Genomic DNA, 27,314 nt, shown 5'->3' on the forward strand with positions numbered 1-27,314 from the left:
CATACTGAATCCTTGTAGAACCTCATGCAATTATTTGATGTTAGAAATCACCGAGCAGACATTACTATGTACCCTTCTCTGCTACCATGATGTGGTGTGGCCTCTCATCACTTGGCAGTGGATCGATTCTGCCCTCTGCTCTTAAGAGAACCAGCCCTGTGGAGTCCCAGGGGGGACTGGCTGTGGTTTTACATGCTCCACAGTTCGTTCCAACAGAGCAGCATCAGTCAGCCAGACGGCCAGCCAGGCTGCCGTGTCTCCCCACACTCTGTTTGGCGTGTCAGCCCAGAGTGCTCTATTGGGACCTGGGCTTGGCAGTGCTGGCGTCAGGGCTCAGATGGACCACTGATGGGGCCTTCTGCCCAACAGCCCCATGAGGGCAGGTAGGAAGGGTGAAAGAGACAGGTGTGTTTATGTTCCATGTGTTGTCCCCTCCCCACACACAATCTCCCTCTTAACAGAAGCCTGGACAGATGCCCCGACAGTACATTGAGGCAAAAGGAGTGAATCAGACTACCAAACAGCAGCACGGGTTTAAGAGAAACATAGGATAGGATAAAATAGTTTTATGACATTTAAACATCTTTCATTTGTGCCAAAGCCAAAAGTAAAAAAAAATAATTGGGCATGATAAGTAATACATTTGCAATGTGCTCTGGGTGTTTTTTTTAATGAAAATTATACGATACTTTTGCAACAGAAATTTTCTGGAGCTACAACCCAAGTAGTACAGCAGGCTCCAAAGTTTTTGTTTATCATTTAATTCATACTTTGGACAATTAGGTTATAATTCCAATGTAAAACTGAAGATGAAACTGAAAACGGAAGATACCAGACCTAACATAAACTACAACTCTACCATTCAAACAGACAAAAGACTATGAAGCATCAGTCCCTTTGTGCCTTTCTTGGTGAGTGCGTGCTATTGATCATTTGGATGATCAATAATGAGATACTAAACTTTAACTTCAAATATATTATTTCTAACACTATGCAAGTTATCAAGTTATTTTGCACCACAGTTCAGACCTTTGCAGCCCACCTCCAGTAGCACATAATACCCTAAATTGTCACGCCACTTCACATTACACTTGTCGTTTCTCATGCATGCTCCTGTGCCAATGTGCACAGCCAGATGCTCAGTTGGGGGTGAAAAGCAGAAATAAGCAAGGTGTAGGTATCTAATAGTTTTAGTATCTGGCAGACTTTTTGGATTAAAAACTTACATAAAATGCTTGTAGGAAATACAGTAAATGCATTTTGCCTCAACATATATATACAGTGGGTCGCAAAAGTATTCATACGCATGAGCAACACTCAATTTCTCGGCACAGACCAAAGGAAAAGTGTGTTTCTCCTGTTTGCATGAAAGGAAACAGCCCAAACGTGACAATCCATCAATGTTTTTGTTCATATGCACTCTTTACTATAGATAGATTGCATAAGCCTGTATTTCATTGTTGCAAAAGTACTCATACCATTGCACCGAAGTTGTCATTTTTTGTCGAAAATGATTGCACACCAAAAACTATTGCATCACATTGTCACAAGCCTGCATTGACACACCTGTGACTCGTATAGGCTTCATTCCTCCTTATAAATTGTGCCCAACAGTCACCTGTCCACAGTCATCCCATGCTTGTCAGCAGACAACAGTCATAAAGTCTGCCAGAAGACCTCAGAAAGAAAGTTCTAGAGAAGCTTAGAGATGGCCAAAGCTATGCAGCCATCGCAGGTTCACAAGTGCCAAAAAGTACTGTTGCATCACTGGTCCAGAAGTGGAAGCGTCATGGCACCACCGTGAACCTCCGAAGAACAGCGTGTCCCTCCGAGATCACAGCAAAAAGCAAGAGGAAACTGCTCAGGGAAGCAAGAGCAAACCCTCCGTAACTCTTGAAGACCTGAAGCAGTCTCTCCAGCTTGCTGGGACAAATGTACACAAGTGCACTATATCCCGCACTTTACACAAGGAAGGTCTCTATGGGCGTGCTGCAAAGAAGAATCTATACCTGAGGAAACAACATCTCAAGGCTCCTTTGCAGCATGCTACCACACATCTGAAAGACACTCCAGCGATGTGGGAAAGGGTGATCTGTTCAGATGAAACAAAAATTGAACTTTTTGTCCTGAACACCAGGAAGTATGTTTGGCGCAAAGCCAACACAGCTGATGATCCGGCTCATACCATCCCTACCATGAAGCATGGAGGTGGGAAAATAATGCTATGGGGTTGTTTGTCTTCCGCCATTCCTGCTGAGCTTGTCCGTGTGCAAGGGACTATAAATAGTGCGAAATACATTGACATCCTGGAGAAGAACCTCTTCAAGTCTGCAAAAAGCCCGAACCTTGGGAGGTTTATCTTTCTTCAGGATAACGATCCAAAACATACAGCTCGAGTGACACAAGAATGGCTCAGGAAGAAGAAAGTCAGAGCCCGGATCTCAACCCAATAGAAAATCTGTGGCGTGAAGATTGCCATCCACCGAAGATCACCAAGAAACCTGACTCAGCTGGAGCGGTATTGCAAAGAAGAGTGGGCAAAACTGTCCAAACAACATTGCGCAATACTCATTGCTGGCTATCCAAAGCGACTGGAAGCTGTTATTGCTGCCAAAGGAGCTGCAACCAAGTACTGACTATGACTGGATGACTTGGTGTGAATAATTTTGCAACAATGAAATACAGACTTATGCAATTTATCTATAGTAAAGAGTGCTTATGAACAAAAACAGTGATACAAGGTCATGTTTGTGCTATTTCCTTTCAGGCAAACAAGTGAAACACACTTTGTCTTTGTTCTGTGCCGAGAAATTGCGTGTTGCTCGTGGGTATGAATACTTCTGCAACATTTTTTAAAATTATTTTATTGAATAGTTCAATATTTTCTTACTTTGGGCAACTTTACAAATATTACAAGTACAGAGGTTTCTTGCAAAGAAAAAAATAACACTACAATTTGTGGACAAGAACATTAAGCAACATTAAGTACAAGAAGAATACATTGGAACAGCTTGATATAGACAGCTTTTGTTCTGTCTCATTACCTTGGTAAATGTAATCTATAGGGCTCCAAGAGGAATACTTGGGAGTGCATACACTCCCTGGGGTGGTCTAGCGTGGTCTGGAATCCCCCCCCACCGCCACCACTTGAACAAAGCAGAGACAATATCACTTAATAGACAATATACTTAATTTTTTTTGTTTTTATTTTCCTTGTGATTATAATCCCTCCAAGGGAAATTCCATTACTCTGTTATATATATATGCACAGAAACACACCACATACATGCAGTCATACAAGGAGAAATGCCAGATTGAAGGTGCATGACTGCATCCCTCAGCTGAGACCTAGTGGCATTGCTCAAGAGCACCTCGTCAGTGGTCAGGAAGCAGGCTGGCATCTCTCCAACATCCAATTTATTTTTGTCTTCAGCAGGTCACCCTACGGTTCCGAAACCCAAGACTTTGCAGACTGACTTACTCCCCTAAACGAGGAAGGTCAGTGAGGGCATGGTTTCCTGAAACAAAGTCTAACCTGAAGGAAGTGAAGGTGAAGGATCTTAACAGAAGGCTCAGCAACTTCTCTACAGTTGGAAAAATATGTTTTTTTTCAGGATGTATTTGTGGAGCAAACATTTCAGACTCACATCACTGTGAGGTTTGCACATGTACACCAAGGTGCCCCTATATGCTCATATTCCTCTAAGAAGATGCCATACCATTACCATACCATGTTAATGTTGTGTATTTTGTATTTTGTAGTTGTATATAACTGTCAGATGTTATGCTGTGGCAATTAAACACCATCCAACTCAGAATCCAAAAACTATATGTAGATGATTGTGTGAGGCTCTGGTACCGTCGGTGCGATACCACTGATTAGTAAAACTCAGGTTGGTGTCGGCGATACTGATCCGAGTGACGTGCGGTGAGGTTCATGTCTGGTGAGGCACTGCCTGCTTTTTTTGCAAGTTGCTCTTTTTTTTTATTAACTGAAAAACATTTGTGGTTTAACCTTTTACTTCTATATGAAGTACTTCTCCAGGAAAAGTTCTGATACCGATACTTGATACTTTTGTAAAAGGTTTGGAGTTTGGATATATAATCCATCATCTTGGCAGTCAAATTCATTCATTCATGCAGCAGAGCATAAAAAAAATCTTTATTACATTTGACTTGCTGCTCTCTCGCTGGTGCTGCTAAAAAAAAAAAAAAACCTGGCTTTTCCTCTCTATGGAAGGACGGCAGTGAGAAGCACCTTCCAGTTCACACACGCCCCCACCCCTTCAGGATGAAGCGAGTACTGAAAGCTCCATGAGACAACTCTCACAATCACTCACTTCTTTTGACCGTTTCTCAAGCAGATCGTGGAGGAAAAAGCAAATCAGACCACCAGATAACAGCTTGCACCGCAAGAGAATCAGTCAGCATCATCTTTAGTGACATCAGATAATTGGGCCTTTGTTTGGGCTGAAAATCATCCTGATCATCTTTGTGTTCAATCACTGCAATTTAACTACTATCCACAGACAAAAGCCTGGTACCTGTTGTTTATGGATGTATTTAAACTGAATGATAACTGCTTTATGCAGTCTGAATTACAGGTGATTGAAGAGAAAGGTGGAGGAAACATAGAAATAGCACTGGACCACATGGTGGCATGGTGGTTAGCATGTTGGCAGTCAGGAGATGGTGGGTTTGTCTCTCCGTTAGAACATCTCTGTGGACTTAGCATGTTCTCCCCGTGCATGCATGGCTTCTGCCCACATTCCAAAAATATGCATGCAAGGTTAGGATACTCTAAATTGTCTGTAAGTGTGAATGTCTGTGTGAATGGTTGTTTGTCTATTTGTGCCCTACGATTGTCTGGTGACCAGTCCAGGGTGTACCTCTGGCACAGGCTCCAATATACCCGCGACCGTCGCGAGGACAAGCAGTATAGATAATGGATGAATGGAAATAGCAGTAGACGAAACACATATAGAGTGTATATTATTGACGATTAGGGTGATCTTGTTTTTGTGTTTCTTTCTTGTTATGTGGGGTTAGATTATAAGACAATCATCTAGGAACAAAAAATAATTAACAGTCGACAAAATACCTGAAGATGCATATTGCTGTTGGGAACAAAGAGGGCGATTCAGTATCTGTTAGCTCTGTACGTTGACAGAACTGTACAAAATCATACATTTTCAAGACACCAAAGAGTTGCTGCACATGTATTTAATTAAAACAAATACACAGAACAATAGCTGGCAATGTTTTCCCCCAAAATGGGGACAATATATTTACCTTGCAGATGTCATAAATCCCTGGATGTTGGACTTCCTCCATGAGGTCCAAGCCCCTACAAAAAGCATCTGGGTCCATTTAAAGACAGTAAATTCAATGTGTGTTTCAGCAGTCATGTAGAGCAGAGATAATCCTCTTCTTGTGTACAGCATGTTGACTCTTTGCCACCTCTTAATTCAATATATAGCACATCTTGAATGCACTGCCAGCTCTCCTGCAGCTTGACACATTTCGTCCATGTGAATAAGCATTCTATGTGCCATGGTTCATAAAACAAATCGTCATTATAAAAGACATAAAGACATTTTGCAAGCAGCATATAGGCTGAGACAGACAGTTTAAAAAGAGGAGATGCCATTGCCATGCGTGCAGTGCTTCTGCTGTACTGCTACCTCTTTTACGGTCTGACCTTTCTCTTAATTGGCTGCTGTGTCTTTACACTGAGATTCTGTTGCTCTCCCAGCCAAGTCATTTCATTGCTTCCTGCTAAATGGTCTCCCTCTGACCCATAAATATGAAGTGCTTTAACCTTTTTTGCTTGCTCGCTTTATAGCGTTCCCTTTATTCTTTTACTATGCAGATGAGATGGGTTTTCAAATCTCACAAAGTCTGGTAGCACTCACGGCTATGAAGTTTAAGTTTGTGTTTTGAGACCCATCTTGTAAGCATATTTGGTGGAACTTGCAACACTGACAGTGATGATGGATCGGTAGATTGGAAGTAAAGTTGTTTTAAAAAGATGTCAAGAATTGCACAGCGATAAAGGCTCTTTAATTGTGGGTGATCAAAATGTTTTACCAGTGCATGCCCTGTCCTGAAAATGACCTGGATTTCATTGTTTTTCATTGGGCCATTAAATTAACCACCATTAGGGCACTCTGCTGCATGTGACTTTGTGGCTTTTTGAATTAGTGTTGCCAAAAAAGCCAAGGAAAAAGCAAAACATAGGCACAGAGTTAATCCAAAGTCAAGTAAAACTGGGGACGTCATGCACAAATTCAAATTCAAATTCCAAATTCCAAGTTCTTGTGACTTTAGAGGGCACATTTTTCCCAAAATATTGGTTACATCCCAAACTTAAGCATTTGACCTCAGGTTACTGTGTAATTAGATTTTTTGATTCATTTTCATGCCCCTTTTTGAACATTCTTTCTTTAAAATTCGTGCCTTTGGTTTTAGACAGTACAGTCGTTTCTCGCCACAGCACGCTTCAAATTTCGCAGCTTCACTCTATCACGGTTTTTCAAAAATATATTAATGAATAAATATTGCTGTTTTGTGGTATTTTGGGTATTTGGGTATTTTTTGCATAAATCAAGCATAAAATGACTAAATGAACTAAAGTACAGATGTCAGGCATTCAGAAGACACTGTGAATGATATGTAGTATTCGACACTGATCACTAGGTGTCAGTAATGTTACTGGAATGCTCAATGAGATACTGACGATCTCGGGAACAACAGACTTTTATTGCAGGTTTGAATGATCTCTCAACAGGCACAATAATCCCGAATAAAAACATGGGTCACTGTGGCCGTAACACACACGAGCACAAGTCCTGTTTATTATGTCTACTATATTGGGTAACACGAGTGTAAAGATTCAAGAGTTTTATTGTCATATGCATAGTAAAACAGGTAGTTATACTATGCAATGAAATTCTTATTCTGTTCATTCTTCCAAGAAAAAAGAAAGAAAACACAATAAAATGAATAAGAACATAAGAAACATATGTACCAATAAATTAAGCAACAACAACAGAAGAGACATTAATACAGATAAATAATACAAATAAATAAATAAGGTGCTATGAGTGTGTGCGTGTGTTGCGTGCGGCGTGTGTGAGTGCTTCGTTGGGAAGCCTGATGGCCTGTGGGTAAAAGCTGTTTGCCAGTCTTGTGGTCCTGGACTTCAAACTCCTGTAGCGTCTGCCTGACGGTAGGAGTGTGAATAATGAGTGTTGTGGATGTGTGCTGTCCTTGATGAGGTTGTGTGTTCTGCGTAGGACTCTAGATTTATAAATGTCTTGCAGTGAGGGGAGGGCTGCCCCAACAATGTTTTGTGAGGTCTTGATCACCCGCTGGAGTGCCTTCCTATCACGTGTTGTACAGTTACCGTACCAAACAGTGATGGAGGCGGTAAGGACACTTTCGATAGTGCATCTGTAGAAGCAACTCAGGATTTTGGTGGACATGCCAAATTTCCTCAGTCTTCTCAGGAAGTACAGTCTCCTTTGGGACTTCTTCATGATTTGTTGGGTGTTGTGAGACCAGGTGAGGTCCTCGCTGATGTGTGTGCCAAGGAACTTGAAGGTTTTCACCCTCTCCACCTCAGTCTCATCAATAAACAGGGGTCTATGCGGCTCCTTTTCCCTTGTTCTTGGGTCGATGATCATCTCTTTAGTCTTATCTGTATTGAGAAGGAGATTGTTATCACGACACCAAGCTATGAGGTCCGCCACCTCTCTTCTGTATGACGTTTCAACCCCACCAGTGATCAGTCCGATGACTGTAGTGTCATCCGCAAATTTAATGATGCTGGTGTTGTTCTGGGAGGCCACGCAATCATAGGTGAAGAACGTGTAGAGGAGCGGACTCAGCACACACCCCTGTGGGGTTCCAGTGCTCACAATTCTTGAGCTGGATGTGCGATTGTGGACTCTGACTGACTGGGGCCTGCCTGTTAGAGAGTTAAACACCCAGTTACAGAGTGTGGGTGACAGGCCAAGTGTGAGGAGCTTATTTGTGAGTTTGTGGGGGCTGACTGTGTTAAATGCAGAGCTATAGTCTATACTGTAAATAGCATTCTGATATATGTGTCCTGGACATGTAGCTGCGAAAGGGCTGTGTGGATGGCAGTGTTGACTGCATCATCCGTGGACCGGTTCTGGCGATATGCAAACTCTAGAGGGTCCACAGTTGCCGGGATGCTCTTTTTGATCTGGGTCATGACTATCCTTTCAAAGCACTTCATTACAATAGGAGTGAGTGCTATAGGGCGATAGTCATTCAAGCAGGTCACGTTGCTCTTCTTGGGTACGGGCACTAAGGTGGTGGACTTAAAGCAGGTCGGTACAGATTATTGTGCAAGCGACAGGTTAAATACGTCAGCAAGCACATCAGCTAGCTCTGATGAGCAAACCCGAAGTGCACGGCCTGAGATGTTGTCTGGGCCTGCTGCTTTTCGTGGGTTTGTTTTGTTCAGAACCCTGCGCACATCAGCTGATGTCACCATGAGAGGTGAATCCTGTGTGCTCCCCAAGTCCAGCAAACCCTCTCTGCTCATCAGGATTTTGGGTGTCAAAACGGGCATTGAACTCGTTCAGCTCGTCTGGAAGTGTGGTTTGGCTGGACGTGGCTACGCTTCGATAGTCTGTGATGTGCTGGAGCCGAGGGTCTGAGGTGGAATAGTAGCCCTCCAGCTTCTGTCTGTACTGTCTTTTGGCCTCTCGTATGGACCTCCTCAGGTCATATCTGGCCTTTTTGTAGTCCTCAGCGGTGCCCGTGACAAATGCAGTCGAACGAGCACGTAGCTTAGCCCTTACATCACAGTTCATCCACTGTTTTTGGTTAGGGTATTTTCTGTAATACTTGGTGGTGGTAACAGTCTCTATGCATGTGCTAATGTAGCCAGTAATAGCGGAAGCATATTCATCCAAATCAACAGTACAGTCTTCCCTCCCCGCTGCAGTTTTAAACACATCCCAGTTTGTGCAGCCAAAGCAGTCCTAAAGTACTTGATCAATTTCTTCATTCCACACTTTAACTGCTGTACTTACAGGGGAGCTTGTTTGTGAAGTTGTCTGTATGTTGGATAAAGAACTATGGAGATGTGGTCGGCCTTTCCAAAGTGGGGTCTTGGAACAGCCTTCAAAGCACTTTTCATGTTGCTGTAGACTTGGTCCAGGATGCTATTTTCTCTCGTGGGAAAGCTTACATGCTGGTAATATTTGGGGAGAACAGTCCTGAGGTTACAGTGGTTGAAATCGCCAGATATAATGAATACAGTGTCCGGGTGTTTGGTCTCGTGTTTATCAATGATGTCATGCTGGAGGCCCAGTGCGCTAAACTCACGAGGCAATGTCCTGCGAGCAGTGCTTTTCCATCGTCTGTTTGTCTATGCACCACCGTTTGTTTACGTAAACACAGACGCCGCCACCTCTGTGTTTACCAGACGCTAAAGTCCGATCACCCCGGTACGCGGCAAATGATTCCAACTGGATCGCCGAGTTCGGTATATCCTCCGTCAGCCAGGTTTCTGTGAAGGTGAGCACACAGCATTCCCTGATCTCACGTTGAGCTGTAATCCTTGCTCTTAGTTCGTCCATCTTGTTTACAAGAGAGCGGACGTTGGCTAGCAGCAGGCTTGGTAGCGGTGGCCTAGTCGCTCTAGTTTTTAGCCTAGCATGCAGGCCGCCTCTCTTGCCTCGTTTCCGCCTCGGATGCTTTGCTTGCCAGGTATTCAGCTCACCAGGCCCGCAGGCTGCTGCGTTCTCCCGGCGCAGAAGAAAGCCAAAGTCTGTGAGGCTGAATGAAAGTTCATGATGAATAAAGCTGACTAAAGGGGTGTTCTAATAATGTTAAATACCGTATTTAGTAGGTCGTAAACAGGTTTTCATGCTCTGACTATGAAAATATTTCATTGATAAAGAAGGAAACCTACTTCACAGAAATCCACTTATCACAGTCTGGTCTGGATCAAATTAAGCGTGATAAATGAGGGATTACTTTGTTTTGCAATATAACGATTTTATTTTCATACAGAGGAGACATACTTTGTATGTATTGAAATTATAAGGAATCTGTGAGTAAACTTCAAGTAACATTTGAATAGCTCCTTGCTGGGCCGAGCGCCCTGGTTTTCGGTAATCAAAAATGGTCAGCCTATTTAATCACCTGAACTGGAAGGCGTATCTTTGACATGGTTTTAAATCACTCCCTAGTTAACTTATTTCAGCCTGTTATCTATACCAGCCTATTACATTTGCATTAATCAAGCATCTCTAAAGCTAAACAAGGTTTATAATATATCTGTGGAAGTGTATGTGTGTGCTTGGGGTGTAATAGACTTGATGTATTGATATGTTTATTTCAATTTATTTCAGGACCTCATCCTGTGACTCTGACCCTGAAATCAATACCTTCATTTATGGTCCACCACCTTCAATCAATTCTGCACCCGTCTCTTTTCTGCGATGAACTGCCTCTGACTGGAAACATGGAAGCAGAAGTCCTCAGCTTTCTTTCTACTGTTGCCTGCCTTATGTGTGTGTGTGTCTACGGGCAATGGGGGGTGGTAACTGGTCATTCTATCCCAGATTGTCTTCTGGTCGTCATCTTACTACTTCCACTTGTGTTTTTTCCTTCTTTGAATTCTTGACTGTCACCTTCCCACCAAGCCCTCCGCATGGATGGCAGCTACAGTACATGGTGCAGACACATGCTGAACAACGCATACAAAACCATTGGCAGGTGGGGAAAAGCACATCTATGACAAATGCAAATTGCCTCTTGTTCTGTCATGCAATGTATGTAACATCTCTTTGCCACTTCTCTCTGCCCTGCAACTGCAAATCCTATCCAAAAGTGCATTTTTATATTTTACTATCCATATATTTGAGTTAGAAATTTCAGTTACGACAATATTGTGTCCCTACTTCACTGCAGAAGCTTTATCAAGCTCACTATGTTTAGCGACACAAACAACAACAGCCCCATGCTCTACCAATCATGAATAGATGGGATGTACTCACGTATACGCACATGTCCTCTGTTTTAGAACTGTTCCAAATTTGAGTGTTTAAACGGGATTTCAGAGGAATTGATTGGCTGCTTAAGTAAATACATATCAATAGGATCTTATCATTGGCTGGACAGTGTTCGTCATTGTGTTGTACCTGTCTAGTGTTACCGCTTGTTGTCGCCTGTCACTCATGGAGTTGCATTAGTACAGAACAAATTGGCACTGACTCCTTGAGAGTTTTTTTATGTTAATACAAGTTGCACATTAAGAGGATAACAAGAAAAAGAAGAGAATCATTCATTTTGGCTAAAAAAAAAATGTTTTCAAAAACTTTGTCACGTTTATTCAAGAGTTTGGATATATCATCCTCCATTTTAGCAGTCAAATTCATTCATTCAGCAAAGCATCATAACATCCTGCCTTTGACTTGTTCGTAAATCTAGCATTAAAAAAACCCCCAAAAACGCTGGCTTTTCCTCCCTTTGGAAGGACGGCAGTGACAAGCATCATCCGGCTCCAAAATATATTATTGGCGACATGCTGACAAACAGACACCGGTGCGATGATTCGACTGTGCGATGATTCACTGACTGTACTCAGACGGTAGGCAGGGCTTGCACACTTAGTCAAGAAGAGACACTTGCGGCAGACTCTTCCTAGGTTTCTGCCATGTATCTGATCAGGAAATGTGCAAATTCAACAATTTTTACTTAAGTAAATGTTAAAAATGATTGTAATCACACAGAAAACACATTTATATTACTGTTCAATGGACAAATATTAATATTTATTTTATGTTGTCATTATTTGATCATATGTCATCATGACCGGCCTCCTCTGACTGGACATCACTGGGATAAGGTCGGTTATCGTTTATTATTTATTATCCAATAATGGTGCCAAATCTGTAAGTGCATACATTCTGCACAATTCTAGAAGAAAGTGATAATTCATACACAATGTTAGACTATTTTTATAACAGTGTTTATTAGTTCATCCTGCATTGCAGGAGTTGTCGGCCGCACGGTGGCCTAGTGGTTAGCATGTTGGCCACACAGTCAGGAGATCTGGAAGATATGGGATTGAATCTCTGTTGGACATCTCTGTATCGAGTTTGCATGTTCTCCCTCTGCGTGGGTTTTCATCGGGTACTCCGGCTTCCTCCCACATTCCAAAAACATGCATGCTACTTTCAGTGGCAAATCTAAATTGTCTATATGTATTGGGTAGGTAGGTAGGGGAAAAGCTACACATTGAGATGCAGAGCCTTTGTCCCGACAGCGTGCACTCACAGAAAATGTAGTTTGTTACATCGCAAAAGAAATGCTGCTCTTTCATACCGTTGAAAAGAAAGTTAATTTAGAAAGTCTGTTTGTTTGTATGTTTTTTCATTTTCTTTTCTTAAAAATTATGTTCAAATCTTGTCTCTTCTCATTCTAGTTGACCCAATCTCATGTATTGTCTTGTCTCATGAGCTGACTGTCTTGTGACGCCCCTACTGTTGAAGCATTGAGTATTGTGCCAGTTTGATGTCTTGCTGTCCATGTAGCTGACGCAGCTATTGCCATACCACTAAACAAGACTTTAGCCATTTAGCCGGGGCACCTACATTTAACAAAAGCAGGGGAGGAGGAAAGCCACAAGGGTTTATGCTTCTTAAAAGCATGCATGAACTGGCAGTATTACTCAACCAGTCATTTGCCTGCATTGGATTTATTAGCCAATTTCCACTACCATTGTCTTTCACTTCAATCTCAGCAGTGAGGGTGCAGAATATAGGACTGCAATCACCCAAGTGTGTGGTGACAAAACCTCCTGTGCTTGCACCTGGAACTCAATAGATATTCATGAACATTCGCGTATTTAGAGAAGGAAATAACTTAATACCGACAGTGTCGATGGAATAATAGCCATTTCCTGCCTGACTTGCAGCCCCTCTGAAAATGAGATTGCGCCGGCCGTCATTTTTCTTGTCTGTTGGGTGTTTCCACACTGAGGTCTATGGCTGCGGTTATGTGCCCTGCATTAGCAATGAGCCACATATATAGATAGGTGGAAGAGAAAAGAGAGAGGCTGCTGGAATGAGACAGAGAGTGAGAGAGAGTGTGACTTAGTGAGATAGGCTGACTTCAAGGACTAGAGATTGAAAGAAGACAAGCAGGCAAAGAGTCTTTTGTCCAATTTGCTATGAATAAAAATAGAGGTTAAAAAGAAAATAAAAACAGTGTGTGTTATTTTCTAAAACACAAATCTTCCGTGTCACGTCCTACCATGGTTTGTCAAAGTAAAGGGCATTGTGGAATACAGGGGAGGAGGACTCATTCCGGAGATGGTACTGATTCATTCATTCATTCACTTTCTACCACTTGTAACCCGATTCAGGGAAAGGCTGTAGAAAACCCACGCAAGCACATCGAGAAGATGTAAACTCCACACAGAAAGGTCATAGCCAGATTCGAATCCGGAGCCTTCTAGCTCTGAGGCAGACGAGCTAACAACAATGTTACCGAGCACCCCATGATACTTATTTATATGATAAATATTTAATTCATAGCATGATCAAGATTGGTTACCTCTGCAAGGGATGGACATGCAATGATGATCTCTAAGGAGAAAAGTGAAGCAAAAGAGAAAAATGAGAAAAAGAAGATAAAAGGGTGACTTCAATGGAAGCCCGACCCACAGGACAAAGGAATCTTTCAAACTATGCCTTACCATTACTCGACCTGTCGCGTTACCCCACCACCAGTCTTATAAATTAACCATCTCACAGTGGAGCGCAATCCTTTCTCTTCTTCACAATTAGGTTTGCGCTCTTTGTGGGGCTGCCTTATCTTGTTGCTTTTTACCCTGGCCTTCATCAGGCAACACATATGTCACCATTTCCCTTGTCTTTCCATTCTGGCTCAGACCTTCATCCCCACAAGTGCACAACATTCATCATGAGTTGTAGGAGTTTCCCTTACCACAGGATATTGGGACAAATACACTACGGACAAAATTATGGCGAGATTGGAAGTGTTGGGCCTGGATTGTATAGAATGACTATAACGCTGGCGATCCTTGCCAGTTCACGATAACCACCACCCTACCGTAGGCCATGTTCACACTGCAGGTCAATGCCGAACTTTTTTGCTCATATATGACGTGTCTGATTTTTTCATGTAGTGTGAACAGTACAATTCTGATTTTTTAGTATGTGGATATAAATCCGATATCTATCCGATGCTAATGCAGTATGAACGGTCAGGGCGCATATATCCAGCATATACGTCATCGAAAGGAATGGTTTATCGTACAAGACTTGGATAAAGGTACTAAGGCAAAAGGAAAAAGTTCTACTTCTCATTTTTGAAGCAGCTCTCGTCAATGTCTCACCACTCCTGCCTCAGGCATCTACTCACACACACGCTCCTTCGAACAGACGTCTCAGCAAGTTGTCTATGAACTGCCATAGCCAAAATTTTTCCCCTCTTTTAATTCTCTTAATCTCCTACACTGAATCATTTGGTTGAGAAAATATTGACTCCCGTTGCACAAAATCCTTGAAATTGCCACAAATGCGTTAAGGAGAGCACGGTAGCAATGTGCGGATCAATACTGAAATATCAGTACTTCCGATACCAGCTCTTCATGCTGATTCTGAAATGAAAATATCACTTCAGATATATGATTTTGTCCTTTTTTTTCACTTCAGGGTTGGGAATGAGGTCCTGCCCCAGGTGGAAGAGTTCAAGTACCTCGGGGTCTTGTTCTCGAGTGAGGGAAGGTTGGAGCGTGAGTTCGATAGGCGGATCGGCGCAGCATCTGCAGTAATGCGGTCGCTATACTGGACCGTCGTGGTGAAGAGAGAGCTGAGCCGGAAGGCAAAGCTCTCAATTTACCGTTCCATCTATGTTCCCACCCTCACCTACAGTCATGAGCTTTGGGTCATGACCGAAAGAACGAGATCGCGGATACAAGCGGCTGAAATGAGTTTTCTTCGTAGGGTAGCGGGACTCACCCTAAGAGATAGGGTGAGGAGTTCGGTCATCCGGGAGGAGCTCAGAGTAGAGCCGCTGCTCCTTCACATCGAGAGGAGCCAGCTGAGGTGGCTCGGGCATCTAGTCCCGGACACCTCCCTGGTGAGGTGTTTCGGGCATGCCCAACTGGGAGAAGGCCCCGGGGAAGACCTAGGACACGCTGGAGGGATTATGTCTCACAGCTGGCCTGGTGTCCTCCCGGTGGAGCTGGAGGAGGTAGTCGGGGACCGGGAAGTCTGGGCTTCCCTACTAAGACTACTGCCCCGGCGACCCGGACCCGGATAAGCGGAGGAAAATGGAATGGAATGGTTTAAAATAAATCAATAAATTGCTATGATGTCTTGATTCTTTATGCTATCATTTGAAATACCGTACGGCCCTGAATAGGATAAGCAGTAGAGTATGGATGGATGGATGAATGTTCTTGTGTAAATATACATTTAGGTATAACAATATGAAACAGTGCAGATCCCACATGGACTGACTCCTTAAGAGTGTCTCCATTGAACACTGACAACCATCTATGGCGTAATCTATTGCTACTGAAATTCTCACATGAAAAACATGGAAAGAACATTGTGTATGTTATGAGTTCTTCATTTATAGTACATAGACACAATAACATTTGCTAGGACAGTTGCTTTCAAACAAGTGGGAGCAGCACTTGGAGAAACAATGGTGTTCGTTAATGAATTCTATCTCAGATACCTCAGAGACATGGTCCGTGTGAGCTTGTCACACACCAGGACAGAAACCTGAGCAGATTGCACTACTACTTTGTATTCCAAATTAATTGGCCTCTGAAGATTGCCCTCTGCACCTCACTTCATGCACACGTTCCTTGCCTCAATTAAAAGACTGGACCACACATACGGTTTAGCGCACTCTTCTCGTTTACAGTGACCTCCAGGTCCTGTAGTCGACAAAACTAAACTGGGCCTTGACATCCGAGTCCAGCAGGTATTTAGGTTTGAGGAGTTAGTTGGAGGGTGCATTAATTAGATGGCCTTAAAAAGATGACTGATACTACAAATTTTGTATGTATGTCTCGGTAGATAGCTGATTTGTCTGGACCACCCTGAGCTCTGGTCTGCATAATGATCCTTCACTGAGCTCTTCTTCCACACTACTACCACCGTTGGTAAATCACACAGAGCAAGTCTTTCCTCTCTGGGCGTGACATTACGTTCACCTAGATAAAATAATGCGATCCAATACAAGAGCTGTATTATTAAGTTAGAATTGACATTGAATTAATAATGCAGTGCACGACTACAAACTGCAACCACAATGATGAAATATAGGATAAAACATTTTGTAAAGGGAACATTTTAGTCTTGGAACTGTATTGACTCACTCAATTTCTAACTTTTATATTAAACTCTTGCTCCGTTGGCTTTTTCTGTTTTCATCTGAAAGATCTTTGAGCAATCAGTTTTAGAGTTCAACATGGGCAAAATCATACTGCTGCTCTTTAACCCAGGATACACTCATATAAAGAAAACCCAATAACAAACAATCTCGACTGCTGCAGCTTACATCCAAGGTCTACTTTTGATACTTTATACGACAACCTACCCTGTAAACTCGTGAAAATGAGTTTCGCCTTGAAGTAAAAATAGTAGAGGGGTGTTGACAGTTGACATATTTATTTATGAGAGTTTAGAAGTTTTGAGGAGAAGTAAAAAATGTAGGATGAATCTATTTATTGAACAAAGGACAGCAAAACACCATAACAAACATGAGGCGAAGAAACACTCCCGATCCAAGATATTTCAGTCATGAGAGATCTGAAAATGTTCTCCAAGGAGAATTACCCCTGCGGACGACAAATGCCAAAACAACTCTGACACACAAAGAATGGAGGAAAATGTGAGGGAACAGACGGAACAACAATTATTTATGTAAATAATGTGCCATTGCTGCTTATAATTAGTGGGAAAATTAAGCAGAAAAGAAAAGTGTGTGGGGGGGAAAAACACCACACATGTCACCCAACTAATTTTTCTCATGCAAATTAACAATCAAAATTGTAAATGGAAATGGTGTTGTTTGTGTTGGAGGGAGAAAGAAGGAGAGCACAGAGAGATGCCCTGCTTTTTTCTCCTCCTTACTCTGTTTGGAATTCATTAGCTGCCGAAGAAACCGCAGGCAGATGTTGTTTGACACAAAGGGTGAGACAATATTGTTAGCAGGAGAATGGAAGTTAGGGTTGTTGTTTTGTGCAGAGTAGTTTTAGCAGATGGACAACTCCTCATTGATTTATTGACCATTCCTTGCTATTATTTTAATACTTCATTGCACACGGTAATGCAGAGAAGGAGACAGGTGCTGCACTTTGCCTTTTTCTTTCTTCACCAGGCTCAATGAACAATACACATCTTCTGAATTAAATTCAGTCATAGGACTCAGCCAGTGTAAGACAAGTCAACCCATCCTGTGTGAGATTTATGTGTGAACGCTGTATTTTTATCCCATTTCAGTGTGCAAACGTTACAGCTGCATGAGGTGCAAAGGCGTGAAAGAATGTCACACCAATGTTACACAATTATCCTATTCTCTTTGGAGGCAGGAGCAGTTTTGTATCAATATACAGTATGTGTATTTAGGATAGTTGAGCAAGTCATTGAACACCATACAGGGCGTACACTTACACGTGGGGGTGGCATTGTGCTAAATTACGGGTGTTTGTTTATACTGTGTTTTATTATATCACTGTTTACTGTAGAACATACTTTTGAGGCATGTATATCTGTTATTAAAACAGGAAAAATAAACTCTTTAGAACGAAATATTCACAAATCATCTGCACTGACACACAAAAAAATACAGCGATGCGCATCAGCAAGTAGTTTTTGGAGCTAGGGGAGAAGATATCTTGAAAATTTTGTATGATGTCAAAGTACTTGTTTTTCAGCTTCTCATCACAGCAAATTACTTGCATGATTTATTTGGCTTAGTTTTTACATCAGATGACCTCCCTGACACAAGCCTTCCATTTATCTAGGCATGTTATCAATACTGGGGAGCTCTATTGGACAGGTGTTAGATCACTGGCTGGGAATTGAACCACGACAACTGCACTAAAGGCAGCAACACTGACCACTACCCTACTACAATAGATGCGTATGCAGTCAAAATAGCATGTACAGTTCCGGTCAGAAGTGTACATACACTCATTATGGTAATGAAACAGGTTAAAATATACACCCCCACTAATATTTGCTTTAATGGTGCTTAACAAGTTTCACGCCAATCAGATGTTTTTTGTAGCCATCAACACGCTTCTAGTAATATTTTGGGGTTAATATTTGTCCCCTCTTTTGGCAGAATTGGGAGAGTTCACTTAAATGGGTTGGTTTCCTGGTACGGCCCCTGCTTTTCAGCATAGCCCATTAATGTCCAATATCCAGAATCATAATTGTATCACGCTTTATACCTGTCTTGATGTGTGTTTGGGATTAATGTAGTGTTGGAACACCCAACTGTGTCCAAATTCCAGCCATCTGACTGTTGTTCCATCCACTTTGTGCAGTGCACCGGTACCGCTGGCAGCCAAACATCAGAGCATGAGGTTGCCACCACCATGATGGTTGATAGTTGATAGTTGCTACAATGTTCTTAGGTTTGAAAGTGTCACTTTGACTCCTCCAAACATACTTCTTGTCTTTATGAGCTTCTTTCTTCCTTGGCACCCTCTGAGTACTTGGAAATATAAAACTGGCTTCATTGTGGACAGTGACACTGGTGTTCCAGAAGTTTCCAGTTCATGGTAGTTTGTGGCTTTTTCGTGGACATCATATGCATTTTCCTTTCATCTGAGGGTGACAGCATGGGTCTTTTTCCAGACGTTGGAAACTTGGTGACATCAAATAACCTTTGGACAATTCTGCTTTTGAGAGTTAAACTGAGTTTCTTGGACTTTCCCATTGATATTGGTGGATCCATTGAGTTCTGTCAAGGAAATCCTTATGTTGCCAAAGAGACACTATCAACTGCAGGCAATCATGGTCACTAACAAGAAGTTTACAGGGCTTTGCTGTGTCAAGTTAAGGCATTCTGGAACCTTCAGCACTTAGGCTTATACATATTTCAGTATATATAATTACATTATATAATTCAAACCCTGTGTAAATTCTACATTGTACATTGTATTGTCATTCCATCCTAGAAAAAGAACTGTTCAAATCAATCGCTCAGTGCCCGAAATGAAAAGACATTCAAGCCATAATGACCGAATGTAAACTTCAGGTAGGAACTGTATGTTCAGTACATACAGTATACAGAATATATTGTATATACAGTATGAATAGTACAATTCAGATTTTTTTCCAATGCAACCCAATGCAGATATAAATCCGATATGTACTGTATTCGATGCTACTGCAGTCAGAACGCTTTGGTCGCATATATTCGACCTATACGTCATTGAAAGGCATGTTTTGCAGTATGAGAATTGAGGAAAGGTACTCACAGGTGTAGACAATAGTTATTTTTGTCATCCGAAAATTAAATGTCAATGTCAACGTCAATGTCCTATCACTCTTGGCTCCGACATCCACCCACACGCTCTTCAGGACAGATGTTTCAAACTGTCCTAGCCAAATGTCTTGCCTGCTGCCTTCTTAATCTTCTACACAAAATAATTTGGTTAAGAAAACGGGGACTACGGTTGCACAAAATCCTTGAAATTGCCACTCATGTGGCAGGTAGACCACAAGTTGTGACATTGTTTACTTCCGTAAACACAGAGCACTGTATGAAACGTTGTGTTTTGTGAGCATGAGGTCACTTCCCGGTCACATTGCGCTCATATTACAAAAATGTTTTTGGTAATATGAATGATTACATAAAAAGATTGTATTTTAACCAAAAATCTGCATTGGGCATCATACCCTGCAGTGTGAACACAGCCTGTGTCTCCGCATTGGGGTCTAATATTCAATTACTCTGAACCATAAAATATATTACATATAACTAGAAGTCATTCAGTAGAGCACAGAACAGAACGCTGATCATGATTCATCATTATTCCTTTGCACGGTTCCAAAATAAATTCTTGTACGTGCACCTTAATCCACATCCTCAACAAATTTTAATGGATTGTTGCTTGTACCAAGCGTTTTATGCATAATGAATTAAATAACGAAGTTAGTGGTGGTTTAAGACCTGCAAAGTACTGGATTTGTGTGGCGGAAGGACTTTATATGATTGCAGCACTGCTGGGTTTAAGTACATGGCATTACAGTACATGTCTTTGCGAAATAACACTGTTCATATGCAATAAATAGGGCTGTCAAAAAATAAATACATTTACATTTTTAGTGTTAATTTATGCATGTGTGTCATTTCAAGTCAGACCTCTGTTATGAGCAGACGAGGGCACAATAGCATCCCCGCACAGTCACACAGAGTCTGACGCTCTTTTAGACCTTTATTCTGACCTGAACACGTCAACAGTAGTCGCCTCCTGTGTGTAGAGCCCATGACACAGTTAAAGTGCGATTCAAATGATTCGCTACTATTAAAGAGACAAGTATTCCGAAAATATGTTTTCAATCATCCCACGTCCGGGATGGTCATGAGCTTTGGGTCGCGACCGAAAGAACGAGATCGCGGCTAAAAGTGGCTGAAATTAGTTTTCTTCGTAGGGTAGCGGGACTCACCCTAAGAGATAGGGTGAGGAGCTCGGTCATCCGGGAGGAGCTCAGAGTAGAGCCGCTGCTCCTTCACATCGAGAGGAGCCAGTTGAGGTGGCTCGGGCATCTAGTCCGGATGCCTCCCGAACACCTCCCTGGTGAGGTGTTTCGGGCATGCCCAGCCGGGAGAAGGCCCCGGGGAAGACCTGGGACACGCTGGAGGGATTATTTCTCACAGCTGGCCTGGGAACCCCTTGGTGTCCTCCCGGTGGAGCTGGAGGAGGTGGTCGGGGACTGGGAAGTCTGGGCTTCCCGACTAAGACTGCTGCCCCCGCGACCCGGACCAGGATAAGCGGAGGAAAATGGAATGGAAAAGAATGTTTTCAATCATTTGTGGTATCTTTTAACTTGATTTAAATTTAATTTCATTTGGAGCTGTTACTACATACAAATATGTATAACTGTATCCTGTCATTAATGTTTCTGTTCATAAAATACAGTATAAATGGGTATGTTTCACACATAGTTGAAAATAGTGATTAATCATGATTAATTCATTTGAGAACTGTGATCCATTTGAAAAAAATGTTTGATCATTTCACAGCCCTAGTCACACAGTATTACGTTTTTTACAATTTCTCACAAAATTCTCCAAGAACATATTGACCTGTACAATGTCAACTCATGTACCGCCATCAGATGTGCTGAGGGGCTGACACGTTTATCAGACACTAGCTCAGTGAGAGGTGGTGCTTGCTATGAAGCTCGTGTCAATGACGATGTGATAAGTGTGAAAGTGTGACTACATGCATCTCCTGTCTGCTCGTCTTCCTCTTCACTTCACACGCACGCACGCACACACGCACACAACCTTTTTCTGCCTCTTCTCTGTCATCGGCAAGTGTTTTTAAAAGAAGTAGGATCAAACAAAGTTAGAAAATGCGTCTGGCGTTCATCTGACAGCCCTGCATCCTGAACCCTTTTAAAAGAGTGTTCTGAGGGAAAAAAAAGGCAGAGAAAATAGGACATGTTTCATACAATTTATGCAGCGTTAATTTTCCAGCCCCCGCACTGACTGTTTACAGAGTCCTGCGCATCTCAAACCACCCTCTCTTGTTCTCAAACTACAATCCTTCCTTTACTTTTTACTCCCACCCCCCGCACTTTTTTGTGGCTTATGTTATTCTGATTTTTTCCCCGGTCTTTTTTTGTGTCACTAGTGAGGATGCTCTCCCTTGGGGTGGCTAAATTTACATCTCTCCATATGACAAACACAAACACAGAAGCAAATAAATCAAATGTGAAGGAGAAAGGAAGAGGGGGCAGAGAGAAGCTGTGAATGTTTGTCAGTTTCAGAATATATACTTTAAAGAATATAAACAACAATCTCCCTGGTTCATATGTTACCCCCAAGCTCCGATCCTCCACCAGAGTCCTGGGTTTTCTGTTGTAGCTTCCTAATACTGCATTGTAAAGGGACTCTGTATAAAATACTTCTACACCTGGTATTATAGCAAACGCATCTGGAAATACTCAAGCTTTTAAAAATCATGCAAATATGAATTCATATCATATAAATAATAATTACTATTATTAGAGCTGTCAAAAATAACACGTTAACAGTGGTAAATATTTTTTTTTTTTGGTCTAATTAACGCATGTGCACCAGAGCAAGCACGCCTCTCTGTTATGACGGAAGCCCAGTGGAGCGTCCCCACACAGTCACACATTGTCTAACGCTCTTTTGTAACGTCATGCTGACCTGAACACATCAACAGTAGCACAATTCCAACACTCACACACGTATCCAGTCCCTTCATCCTGGGAACGACACTTCCTCATTCTCATTGCAAGAACACGAGATGCATTCAGGAACACTTCGGACATCACAAAAACGGCTTTTATAATACGTGTGTGTGTGTAAGTGTGTGTGTAAATAAACAGGAAGATCAAGGAAAACATGAACTGAATATTCTTATCACTCACTTCTAAACTCTTAATTCGGATGTACAACTTGCTACATTTAAGTATGCTGGGAAATACACTGAAAATAAGTAAATTTACCTTAAAATAGTGAAGTCTTTGAACGCAACTCCTCATTGTTCATAACAAGGTTTAAAGTGTGATTCAAATGTTACTGCTACTATTAAAGAGCCTAGTGTAGCTCTTTAGACTAGTGTGGTATCTTTTAGCTGGATTGACATATTCATTTCATTTGGAGCTGTTAATACATACAAATATATATAATCCTGTCCTGTCATTTATTTTTCTGTTCATTAAATACAGTAAAAGGCCGCACCGTGGTCTAGTGGTTAGCATGTTGGCCAACACAGTAACAGCCTGGAGATCGGGAAGACTTGGGTTCGATTGTAACCTGGGCATTTCTGTGTGGAGTTTGCATGTTCTCCCCGTGCGCGCGTGGGTTTTCTCCGGGTACTCCGGTTTCCTCCCACATTCCAAAAACATCCATGTTAGGTTAGGTTAGGTTAATTGGCGACTCTAAATTGTCCATAGGTATGAATGTGAGTGTGAATGGTTGTTTGTCTATATGTGCCCTGCGTTTGGCTGGAGACCAGTCCAGGGTGTACCCCGCCTGTCACCCGAAGTCAGCTGGGATAGGCTCCAACATGCCCCCGCGACCCTAAAGAGGAGAAGCGGCATAGAAAATGGATGGATGGATGGATAAATACAGTAAAAATGGGCATATTTCAGACATAGTAGTTGCTAATGGTGATTAATCATGATTAATTAATTTAAACTTATTAATATGATTAAAGTATTTAATCATTTGACATCCTGAAATATTATACAATCTTTGCCCAAGGTCAAGCTATGATGGAATCTGGTTATCATGCGTATAGAGCAGGGGTCTCAAACTCCCGGCCCGCGGGCCATTTGCGGCCCACCAAATCGTATCAAGCGGCCCGCGACTGGACATCAAAGAGTAGTGTAACTGCAGCCTGCAACATCCGGGCAGGCTCAGTGTTACTTACATCCTTACAGGGGCAAGTAAACACCAACACTGAACTAACAGTGGTGTTATCACATCGACTGGGGGAGGGGTGGCCCTAGAGTCTAGGGCCACCCTTCCCCCCCGGTTTTACGGCATAAGATATTAGCGTTATTGTGAATGTATTGTGAATTGTAACGTGTCATGAGGTACCCTGAGATTCCCAGCCCTACTCCCAATACTTGATGCGGCCCAGCCTCACCCAGACTCTACCTCCACTGGCCCCCAGTGAAATTGAGTTTGAGACCCCTGGTATAGAGTATTCGTAACTGTCTACTTCAATGTTCATTAAACCAGTCATACTTGTATCATATGATGTGTTTTATAAATTATTTTAAGATAAACACATCTGGGATGAATTAATGCTGGATATAGCAAAAATAATGCTATATTGTGGAAGCATTAGTATTCTAAATTTAAAAAAATGACCTGTGTTTTTTAACAAACCTTCTGTTTTAATAACCATGATTTGGTGACACCTCACACTGCATCACTGCAAACTATTACAACAAACATTTTAAATATATGTTGTTAAATTCATACTTTTCCGGTAGCGCAGACCAAAACTGTTATATCTGACATGTGATCTTATCATGTAATTTAATGGTGCTTAATGTTGTGTTGTATGCACAATGTATACACATACAGTACGTACTGTATGCATGTGTGTATCGTATATGCCATGTGTGTACATAATAAGCACGGTGGAACACCAACAAGCGGTTGTAAGAGCTGAGAATAGTTAAGCACTGGTATGGGGGGGTGAGGGGGGGTTTGTTGTGAGGGGGTTTGATGAGTCGCTTCGTAATTGTGTGCGTTTGTGTATGTGTGTCAGTGTGTGTGGTGGGGCTTGCGTTTGTCTGCAATTGTGACAAGCAGAGCCTTGCTGTGCCTCAGTGCGTCCGCTCTGATGCATTATTAATTAGGCAGCGTTTAGAGTAACGAGCGCAGCATTTGAGCCCCTCTCCCACGCACCCCCACTGACACGCTCCCTGGGAATCCACTGTGTGACTGCAAATCAGGGGACGCAATAATGTGAGTCTGGGCCGCAACCTTCCAAGAATTCCATCAAGTCAGACTCCCTCAGAATGGAAGATTATTTAATTTTCATAATTACATTTTTGTAGTAGCTGACCACAATAATATCACATAGATAAGACCAGAGATCGGCAAACTACGGCCTATGGGCCATGTATGCGCTCGCCCATTAAAGTGCTCGTGACACCAAAACTCATGTTCATCTTGTTATTTCCGATGTAAAAAATAACACTGAAAGACATATTTCCTGTGTTATTTTGTGCTTGAATATTGAAATGTTTACCATTTTTCAAAATTTTCGTCACTTCTTCCGGGTCTGGAGGAGGCAGCCCAAGGGACCGTCCCACCTGGAAGTTCCTGTTCACTACAATGCATTCCCTGTTATTATGCTCCAGTTCTCAATGCATTTCTGTTTTTTGTTACATGTTTTTTAATATTATGCCCACTCGTGTTGAAGGCTTTTGCTGGAATACTCGAGGAGAGGGAGTTAACTTGTTCACATTTCTCAAAGACGCCATTTGCCTCGTCAGATGATCAACGAACTTCACAGGACAAATGTTTCAATACTGCCCCGCAGAAGGTAATAAAAATTTAAAACTCACAAGACGTTTGAATGTGGAAAAGCATGACACTGTGGCAGTCAATTCACATTTGCAAATATGCTCCATAGTAGCCAGCCTGGTGCTCGTGGCAATTCTGCCGCACTAGCGAGGCGGCTAATCAGTTGTGGCTATCAATGCCAGTAAAACATATTATACTCCTCACAACACAATATTAGTGAATGTTACTATTGCTAAAAAACTTAACCTTGATCCACACGTCTTAGCTAACTACAGACCACTAGCCAACCTTCCATTTTTGTTCAAGATTCTAGAGAAAGCAGTTGCAGGGTTTTCTTCAATTTGCAGGCTTTCAATCAGGATTTAGGATGCACCACAGTAAAGGAACAGCACTCGAAAAAGTGACAAATTACCTCCTCACTGCCTCAGACAAAGGCCTTGTTTCAGTACTAGTTTTATTAGATCTTACAGCAGCATTTAACACAAGTGACCACTGAATTGTAATACCGAGATTAGAACATGCCCTCAGCATTAAAGAAACTGTATTAAAATGGTTTTAGTCCAACTTGTCAGATCTCCTGCAGTTTGCATTCATTTCTAACAAAGAAACGATACACGTGAAGGTCAGCCATGGCATCCCACAGGGTTCCATACTCAAACCTGTACTGTTCAACATTTATATGTACCCATTAGGCAGTCTCTTTATAAAACACTCCATAATGTTCCACTGTTACGCAGATGACACAAACCCCTATCAATGAAACCTAACAAAACTAGTTAGTTGTCCAAACTCCAAACATGCCTCTAAATACATCAAGAGCTGCATGACCTCAGATTTCGCATGATTAAATTCAGATAAAACTGAAATCAAAGTCCTTGGTGCTCAACACCTCAGAGACAAGATTGCAAATGAGATAAACGCCCTAGATGGTCTTGCAATCACCGCACTGTCAGGAACCATGGCGTCATCTTTGATCAAGATCTTTCCTGTAATTCCCAAGACAAGTGTCAAGAACAGCATTTTTTCATCTACAAAACATCAAAAAACTCAGAAATTTCCTGCCACTACCAGATGCCGAAAAGCTTGTTCATGCTTTTGTGACCTCCAGGCTGGATTATTGTAAGTCCCTGTTAATAGGTTGCCCTAATAAAGCTTTAAAGATACTCCAGTTGATCCAAAACACCGCTGCACGATTCTTAACCAGAACCTGAAGAAGAGATCATATGTCACCCGTACTAGCTTCACTGCACTGCTTACTTGTGAAATTATGAATTTGAGTAAAAATTCTCCTTCTTACATATAAAGCACTACCTTGTCAGGCACCGGTGCAGTGGTGTGAAAAAGTGTCTGCCCCCTTCCTGAATGTAAAATATGTAAAAATGTAAATATTAGTCAATGACAACACAACTGAACACAAAATGCAGTTTTTAAATGACATTGTCAGGCCACTCCAAAGTCTTCAATTTGTTTTTCTTCAGCCAGAGTTGGACTTGCTGGTGTGTTTTGGATCATTGTCCTGCTGCAGAAGCCAATCACCTTTTCCCACAGGGCCATGCTGGTTTAATGGTGCCAAACAGTTTTTCACACCACTGTATATCTTAGAGAGCTTCTAGTGCCCTATCAACTCAGTAGAACACTGCGCTCCCAGAATTTACACCTATTTGCGACTACTAGATGGCAGGTAGAGCATTTAGTTATCAGGCTCCTCTGTTATGGAACCATCTTCCTGACTCAATCCAGGGGGCAGACACCCTCTCTCTATTTAAAAGTAAACTCAAAACTCACCTTGTTGCTAAAGCATATACCGTAGTTAGACTGACTCCTTTCTCCTGACATGCCTCCCTGTTCCTTGGACTAAGATTAAACACTCCTGTTTTCTCGCTTGTCGAGACAGACGGCCGCCACACAGAGCCTGGGCTCCGTTCAAGGTTTGTTCCTCAGAGGGAGTTTTTTTCCTTGGCTCCGTCGCTAAGTGTTTGCACATATGGGGTTCAGTTGGCTTCGCTTGA

The 27,314-nt window shown here is 42.1% G+C and overlaps 1 protein-coding gene across 1 annotated transcript; it reads left to right on the forward strand.

The window, feature by feature from the left end:
- Nucleotides 1-373: 373 nt before the first annotated feature.
- Nucleotides 374-27,314, forward strand: LOC129179424 (uncharacterized). The gene is given in 7 exon segments (XM_054772634.1): nucleotides 374-383; nucleotides 25,523-25,631; nucleotides 25,633-26,246; nucleotides 26,249-26,299; nucleotides 26,302-26,630; nucleotides 27,200-27,233; nucleotides 27,301-27,314. Coding segments are annotated over 7 exon segments (1,161 nt in total).

The sequence above is a fragment of the Dunckerocampus dactyliophorus genome, chromosome 4 (assembly GCF_027744805.1).
Source record: "Dunckerocampus dactyliophorus isolate RoL2022-P2 chromosome 4, RoL_Ddac_1.1, whole genome shotgun sequence".
Lineage (NCBI taxonomy): Eukaryota > Metazoa > Chordata > Actinopteri > Syngnathiformes > Syngnathidae > Dunckerocampus > Dunckerocampus dactyliophorus.